Source organism: Medicago sativa, chromosome 4, assembly GCF_051527215.1.
Source record: "Medicago sativa cultivar Bolivia chromosome 4, Bolivia_mono, whole genome shotgun sequence".
In the NCBI taxonomy this organism is placed as follows: Eukaryota; Viridiplantae; Streptophyta; class Magnoliopsida; order Fabales; family Fabaceae; genus Medicago; species Medicago sativa.
In genome coordinates, this window is record NC_140752.1 from 37235435 (window position 1) to 37244684 (window position 9250).

The 9250-nt window shown below is 33.4% G+C and overlaps 1 protein-coding gene across 1 annotated transcript; it reads left to right on the top strand.

Moving 5' to 3' along the window:
- Positions 1 to 4676: 4676 nt before the first annotated feature.
- Positions 4677 to 9035, top strand: LOC146929151 (S-adenosyl-L-methionine-dependent methyltransferases superfamily protein). The gene is given in 9 exon segments (XM_085701209.1): positions 4677 to 5026; positions 6521 to 6634; positions 6736 to 6804; positions 6940 to 6959; positions 7051 to 7103; positions 7215 to 7245; positions 7346 to 7427; positions 8577 to 8743; positions 8745 to 9035. Coding segments are annotated over 9 exon segments (741 nt in total). The 5' UTR covers positions 4677 to 4842; the 3' UTR covers positions 8766 to 9035.
- The last annotated feature ends 215 nt before the right edge of the window (positions 9036 to 9250 follow it).

Here is a 9250-nt window from a genome sequence, read left to right on the forward strand (position 1 = left end):
CAATGTATTCTTAGTATATTTTTTTAGTTTCTATAAATTATTAATTTATGATTTTCTTGGGACAGAAAATTATAAAGGGATCTCCCGAAAAATTATTATCTTATTATTTTATCGAGTTTTTCAATTTTTTACATTGGCCCAAGTCGGGACCGGACAAATTTATTATTTTAGAGAGTTTATTAATTTACCGATTATTAAATTAAAGAGTTTCTACTGTATATGTATAGATATTTTACATTTTCATATTGTATAACAGACTATACTTATCTTTTTAGTGATACCAACAATATAATAAATACAATATAAATTTTTACTTTTTTGAACTACAAACAACAGTCTAGTATTCCATAGACAATTTGTTTATTTAAAGGTATAATTGAAAGTGAAAAGGCAACCAAAAACCATGTGTTCTCTTTAGTGAAGTATTATTAGATTTTAAAATGTCAAACTGATCTAAATAACTGAAAACCTTACTTAGAAAATAAGAGCTAAAAACTTCATAAAATCAAATATTATTAGATTTTGTTGAAGTGTTTTTGTGAAAATTGTTCGGATTATATATTAATTTTTTTATTTAAAAAATCTAATCAAATCGAACCAAACATCATATACAAATTTAATACCTACGTATTTTGTACTAGTATGATAGATTGTATAAATTAATATATTATTTGATGTTGTTCTTGTATGAAAAATGGATGCATGTGGCGAAGTCTCACGTCGATGATATGATATGTTATGATTGGTCGTACGCCCTTCTTCTAGCGAAGGGGGTGCCTGCAAAAGAAATTTTGATACCAAAGTAAGACGATATGCGAGCAGGTAGAAAATATGTGATCATGTTGAGTGATCACACATGCGGGAAGACCCCAACCTATTTATAGTGAAGTATTCGGTGATGCACTCCTTGTTGTTGCTATTTTCTATGCCATATTACCTATTAGGGATGAACCACATGAATTATTTGGGTTTGGTTATATAAGCAGTTGGCGAAGAACGGGATACCAACTTAGTTAAGACATCCATTCTCTTTGATGTCATTATTTTCTTAATTTAGCAAAAAAAAAAAAAAAAAAAAATTATCGGTGTATTATAATTTACACTATCAACAAATCATAATCATTCATAAATTTTATACGAATTGATGATTATGATTATGATTTTTAATGATAGTGATTCATAAATATTTTAAAGATTATGATTAATTGATGAGTAAAGAATATTTACACGAATTGCCTATATTATTATTATAATATTTAAAATTAAGATAATTGTATATCTTATCTTCAAGCAAACACGAGAAAGGGGTAAGAAAGAAAATATTAAGCAGTACACTAAAACCTAGGGGTGTTCAAAACCGAACTAACCCAATAGAAAAACCGCAAACCAAACCAATCCAAACCGAAACCGTAAAAAACCGCACTTGGTTCGGATTAATTCGGATGACATTTGCACTGAACCGCACGGTTTGGTTCGGTTTGCGGTTTACATCTTAGCAACCGAACCAAACCAAACCAAACCACAAGAATAATGAACATTACTTAAACATGTGCTAGCCCCAATTACATAGCCCAAGAATAATCTCTTTTGATTCGATTTTTCCATTGTTGCACCATCAGGTTCAATTCTAATTTTTCATCTCTTTCAATTCATTTTTAGTGATGAATTTGTTTCCTTTTCTTCGCAATAATTTGTTTCATGCTTATGTTTCTTCTTAATTTTACCTATTTTGATATAAGTTTTACCTAATATTTTATCATATAAACAACAAAATAAAATGTCCTATGTTTATTTTGTAACAAGTTGGCAATATTAGAGTTAATGTAATATTTTTTTTTTATCTCGTGATAAACCGCATAAACCGAACCAATCCAAGTTGCATTGGTTTGGTTTGGTTTGGTTTGGATGACTTTTTTAAAAATCAACCAAACCAAACCAAACCGCATGTCTTTTTATCTCGCGGTTTGGATGACTTTTATGCTCAAAACCGAACCAAACCGCACTGCGAACACCCCTACTAAAACCACACTTTCACTTTACACAATCTTGTCAAAAAAAAAAAAATTAATTGAACATAACTACACACAATTAACACGGGAGAGTTGGTATTAAAAAATATTACAAAAGATTGCAAAATTTATTCCACAGCCGAGAATCGAACCCGGAATTCATAACAATTGAATTTGCCTGGTGTGCTACTGTGGATTTTTGTCTTAAGTTCCGCCCTTTGTTTATATATAGTATACGACTGTGTTGGTCAAGGTATTATTATTATTTTTTTTTACCATAGTTCTTTATTTTATTTTATTTTTACAAAATATCACTAGTTCTTTTTTTCTTCAATAAAGTAAACCACTAGCTCTTTTTTTAGTAAGAAACCAAAAGGAAAGTTTTTGAACACTATGAGTTAACCTACTACCTCGTACATCATCGATAAAAATCATACTTAAGTTAGGAGAAACATAATCTAACATAAATCAATTGTTTCGGATTGGGCCTAGACCCAAACAAATCTACTTCATTTGGTTTTTGAGTGTTACTTTTCCCACCCTATGGCTTTCGTCGCGCGCCCTATTTTTTTTTCAATTTTACCCCTAGTCCGGATTTCGTAATCCGGAATGCATTGTTAGTAATTTTCAGATGTCTCCGGATTTTAAAATCCGGATTAGTATTTTAGCAGAACTTTTGCAATTTTAAGCTTTACAATTCGTAAAATAAAATGTGTAAAATAAAAAACATAAATAAAAAGACACAAACATAAAAACAACTCATTTTATTAATATATGAACAATACATTACAATAATTTTCAAGCTTTTTAAGCTTATTACATAACATCCTAAATCTATTTCTAATCTCCTAAGAGCCTAATTCTAATCTCCTAAGTGCCAAACCACTGGTATGTGATGGGACATACCAGTAGTTTGCCTATTGGAGGAAAACCGGAGGAGGAGGGAAGAGGAGGGCGGGAAGAAGAAACAAATGCCCCTGAGGGAGGTGGGGGGTGCTCAGACTTACGCCCCGACAGGCGAAGCTAATAACCACATTGACCCACATGACCCTTAGATGAACCGCCCTTCGTTGCAGCGCGGTTCCATCCTCATTGACTGTTCATACAAACCCTGAAAGTTTTCAACGAGGCCCTTATCTGTGAAAGGCCAACGATGGAAAACCATGGTTGTAGAAGGAAGAAGAGGAGGAGAGGGATAGTGTGAGAAATGGTGGGGTTTGGAAGGGTATTTATAGGGAGGGGTGGGTGAAAAATGGTTGGGAAACCATTAATGCAGTCAAAAAACGTGGTAAAACACGTTTTTTTGACTTGACCACCGACAAATGCGTGTGGTGCAAACCACCGGCCATGGCACTGAAGCGTTCCGGAATATACAATCCGGAATGCACCTTTTAGTTCCGGAATATATTTTCCGGATTAGTGCGATTATGGTGCTCTTATGGTGAACGAGGGGAACGTTTGCACTTCTTTGTAGGGCTAAGGACATTCCGGAATGTATAATCCGGAATGCTTCAGCATTGGATTCTTTTGAAAGAGAGCTTGGCTTCTTTTGAAAGAGTTCCATCAATTAGTGGTTGGACGGTTACAACTACTAACACGTTTTCATTGACTGTATTAATGACCTAGGACTTGTTTAAGGCTATAAATAGACTTCCATCTTCAACAAATACATTCATTCTTCACTTCACCTCTTTCCTTCCATTTTCTTCAAATTTTTTAAGTATTGTAGGAGTGTCGGTGGTGTCATGGTCATTGTTGACCGTTCCTATGAACCCTGCAATAGCATTTCAGCTTGTGTGGGGTTCATATAACGGTCAACAGAGACCCTTGACATCAAAGAAAGACACAAAATATGCATATCGTATATGGCCGGATTGTATATTCCGAAAGTTACTAACAATCTTGTCCGAAAAACATAATCCGGACCAGGGATATTTTTGGAATTTTTGCAGGGCGCGCGAGAAGGCCATAGGGTGGGAAAAGTAACACTCAAGAATTTTTTAACAAATGTCTTTAAACCAATTTGTTTAAAAGCATAATTGAAAGTAAAAAAGTCACTCAAAAACTGAGGCAGTCGGCATCATCCAATTATTAATCATCTTGACATATTGTTATATTAATTTTTATTTAAAAATCAAATCAAATTTTAAATGAGTTTTACCTACATATGCAGTACAACTAGCGAATACCTAAGAATTCATGGTTTTTTAGTCAAGAGGTACTACTCCCTCCGTCCCATATTACTTGACCTATTTAGAATATTTGCACTATTCATGTAACATGCTTTGACTCTATTTTTCTACTAATATATAAAAACAAAATATAGCATATAAGATGTTATTAGATTCGTCTCGATTAATATTTTCAAAATATTAAATTTTCGTAATTTTTTCTACTAGATTATTAAAGAAATTTAAGTTTAAAATTGTGCATTGGCATACGTGACAGAGTCAACTAGGTCAAGTAATATGGGACGGAGGGAGTAATAATTTATCTAACCTAAGAATTCATGGTTTTTTAGTCAAGAGGTACTAATAATTTATCCAAACTTAAAAGTAAATTAAATCTTATTTACCTCTTCAATTTTCAAACAGATGGATTCTCCAAATAAAAAATTGAAACACGAATATACTCTTCCATATATTCCTTAAAAATTCACCTGAGTTCGTGTTTAGTACTTTAGTTAGTTAGTTGAAGTGTGTTTGATTATTCAACAAAAAGTCCACTCAAAAGTCCAAACTCAAAAAGCCCAAACAAAACCAAACCTCAAAAACCAACAAACAAAACGAACGAGTTCAGTTGTTGTCTTGTCTTATCTTGTCGCCGGAAAAACATGTTCAGAGACGTGTCAAGTTGCAACACCTATGATTACGGTGATGCTCATTACTGGGACGCTCGTTACATTCAAGAGGGTGGTTCTTTTGATTGGTATCAGCGTTACTCTAATCTTAAACCCTTCCTTCGTCACTGTTTCTCTCTTTCTTCTAGGATTCTTATGGTTGGTTGTGGCAATGCTGGTAATAATCTTTTTCCTTTCTTACCCCACTTGTTTGGTCCAAATCTTAATATATAGATAATCATATAGCTATATATCCAATTTAGTCTCTAGAATGTATCAACTTAGTCATCAATATTTTAAAGAGATCTGTATAATTGCAAAATGTTAATCAGGTTTTAGATCTATTGTGAATTCTGAATGTTAAGAGTCCCACTTGGAAGTGAGATGGCGTGAACAAGTGTTTATAATTGCGGCCGGTCTTTACCTTACAAGCCGGTTTTGTGGGGTTGGATTAGGCCCAATTACAAATTCTAAGAGTGTATACTTGCTTTAAACCTTTAATGTGTATAAACGTCTATTCGTCTAAGAAGTAATTGACTAACAGAGAAACATTTCCATGTATTTATCACTTAACTGCTTTGAATATTTTACCGCTCAAGTTGAAGGAATTTTTTTTTTATCTTTACGGCTGTAAGACCGGTGATAAGAGACGTAGTGTTGGGTGGTAAAAACCCAACACAAAGATAAAATAAGTGTTGCGGAGATGAGGGTGTTGCGTTAGGTTTAGAAGAGTTTGGATGACACCTATCATAGAAAAGGTGGAAACCCGGGTTAGGTTTAGAAGAAAAAAAAAACATCATTTTGAGTCAGTAAGGCCTAGCTCAACTGGAAAATGCCGATATTGTTTGGGCTTTGGCTGGACACTGCCATCTTGGTTCGAACCTGGACCTTGCAATTGTGTGTGTGAGTTTTAAGCGATGATTAGCACTTTGTCTAAAGACCCAAAATAAAATACTCGGCTTAGGTGGTTTGGGTATGTAGAGAGAAGGTTTATAGATTCTGTAGTAAGGAGAGTAGATCTGGCATAGGTGGTTTGGGTATGTAGAGAGAAGACCTGTAGATTTTGTAGTGAAGAAAGTATATCAGATGGAGGGTAGGCAAATTGCTAGTGGAAAGATATAGAAAAAATACAAGAGAAACTATTAAAAAAGATCTAGAGATTAATTATTTGGAAAGAGATATGATATACATGATACATTATAACGTTGTTTGATATTTATAGCCGACCCTACTTAGTTTGATAAGGCTTGGTTTTTGTAAAAGTTGTAGTGTAATAGCAGTCATTGCTTCATCCCTGCTTCAATTTATGAAGAAATTAGAAAAGTACAATTTTGAAAAGCCGAGGAGTTTTCAAAGTAGTTTAGGCAATTGAGTGGTGCACCTGAGTCAAACTAACTGAGTTTTGTGGATCCATTTTGAGTCAAGCTAACTATGTTTTGTTGATTCGTTCCGAGTCATACAGGAATTTTCCTGACATGTCTTCCGATTTAACCAAGAATGGATTCCTCATTCTTTTGATGAGAATAGTGATAACAGTTTACTGAACGTGAGCAATGCATGGTGTTATTGTCAATATTTCATAGTTCACTATCTTGCTTGAATGAGATTTCTCTTTTATTGAGTCCATAACTTTTCAGAAAATTTACAAGGAGCAAATGGATGTATTTTGCAGTTATATCGGAGGATATGGTCAAAGATGGTTTTGAGGAAATCGTGAATATTGATATTTCATCGGTTGCCATTGACATGATGAGAAAAAAACATGAGTGCATCCCTCAGCTAAAATGTACTTATCAATAACATTATTTTACTTGTTTTCTGTACAATCTTTTTTACAGAAAAAAGCGATTAACGACATATCTTAAATTATTTCATGAATCTCAATAGACTTGCAGATGGATGTTAGGGATATGAGCTTCTTTCCAGATGAATCTTTTGATGGTGTAATTGATAAAGGTAGTGGTTAATCATCTAAGTCCGTACCTTTTCGAAGTTAATCAAATCTATAATTATATACATGGCAATTCAATATACTGATGCTACTTTGTTTTTGCTATTACATTTACACTTGTGGTATCCCGATGCATCTAGGAACTCTTGATTCATTAATGGTATGGTTTTCCACTGATTGTTCTCATCGTTTATCTAATTTATAGATTCACGCTTTAATCCTCAAATTTTCTTTTCTTTTTTGTATTTTAGTGTGGTACTGATGCTCCAATTAGTGCTTCTCAGATGCTTGCAGAAGTGTGTAGGTTGTATAATTTTTAACAAGCATACATTTCTTAAAAAGAATTCACGGAATATTCATTCTTCATTTCTAAATCGTCACCAATTATACTTTTTTTTTTTTTTATTCTTTGCAGACTTCTAAAACCTGGAGGGACTTATATGTTGGTAATCTCATTTAATGGATTTGAAATTCTATTTATCATCTTGCTATTATCTATCATGGAAATTTTAAAAATATAATTATTGAATGAATCGCCTCTTGCAGATTACATATGGTGATCCAACAGTACGGATGCCTCACCTAAGCAAACCTGTATACAATTGGAAAATTACGTTGTATAATATCCGTAAGATTTCGCCCTTCTGCCTTTTTCTGAACTGGAAAAATGCCTTTTTTCTTGCTATATGTGGATAACAACACCAAATGACCTTATTATGTTTTGAATTTGTGGTTCTCCTTGGCATTGCTTATTGTATGCTAAAAGATGATTGAGAGATTTTATTTTATTTTGTGCCTTTTTCTTTGGATCATATACGAAGCAAGGTTAAAACTGATATTTCTTTTATGTTTTATCAAAGATATACGATCTTTATATTTAGTATCAATGTTTCTTTTGTCAGTTGCAAAGTGTGGTTTCAACTTTTCAATCGCTTATTTCCTTGTGCTTAGTATTATTTTAATTTTTGTTACAAGTGCTGTTATTTCTGTGATTAGTATTATTTTTATTAATATTATTTGTACCATTTTTATGTTCATCGCTTGAAAGTTAATCAAGATGATGGGCTCGAGTCTTTAATGAGCTTCAGTCATGGACGAATTGTTTGGGACAACACTAGTTCGAATCTTGGTTCAACAATCCTTAGTTAAACTTTTATTCACCTCCTAGACGAACCTTGAATTGCCAAAACCCATTTTCCATGGATTACCATATCTTCATAAAATCCAATTAAGTTTTCGCATACTCTTTGCAAGTCAGGTTTTATATTTACTGTTATAATTAATGTTTGGTTCAAAAGAGGAGACGGGATGGGAAGAAAATAGAGATATGTTTGGTTCAAAAGAGGGGAGGGGAGGGATTTTAATTAAAAGTATGTTTGGTTCAAGGGGAGTGGAGGAATTTTAAATGATTTATGAGTGTTTTTTAGTCACCTCCCCTTCAAATCGGGGAATGAAAAAGTGGTCCAAGAGGATTTTGATTCCCTTTCTTCCCCTCTCTCTCTTAATAATTGAACCAAACATAAATGATTTAAAATATCCTCTCCCCTCGATCTAGTCTCTTCCAAACGGACCTAATTATAGGATATAATTTGGAAATCAGTTGATTTATAAAATAGAGCGAAATAACTTGTTGCATAGGCTCATTTTGCAATTTGTTTGTGAAATAATGTGCATTTCCTGAATATATATAAAATATCCATATGAAATTTTATCGGTTATAGTTGTGTAGCACTGATTCAGTGTTCATGTCGTGTTCACATTCTCTTAATCCATGCAGCAAGACCGGGATTTCATAAGCCAGAATGTAGTACTTCATCGAAGAAATCATTGTTAGAGCCTATTCCTCTTACTGACAAGGGCTTACTTCCAGCAGATTGGGTTGTGGAAGATCCAGATTCTCACTTTATATATGTTTGTAGAAAGGTAAATGACACAAACGGAGACGATATACCCGCATACCGATTAAACATTGATGTCTTATAGAGCATACTCGCATTGAAGCACTGATGAAGGTGGTGTTTATTCTCCTCACAAACATTGATATGCATGAGTTATTTGCTCTTGTTAATTAGATGTTTGTAATAGTTTTTATTTTATTATCATATCATAAACTAGAGCAGTGATGTTAGGTTTTTTAGAGATGATGATATCATTTAATTTTTTTTGAAGATGTCACACAAATTTGACTGATTAACACTCATTTGTATGATTATGCCTTTGCATATGTCTTGGTGAACTGTGGTTGTTGCATAGACACAATATTTTGTCTTGAGCCAGAATTATATCATACTTCTATTGGGGAATTAGTCACTTTAGTCCCTGAATGCAGAGAAATTGCAAAATAGTCCCTGAATGTAGACTCTGTTGGTCAATTTCAGGGACTAAAGTGACTAACGGAGTCTACATTCAGGGACTAAATTGACTAACGGAATATGCATTCAGTGACTAAAT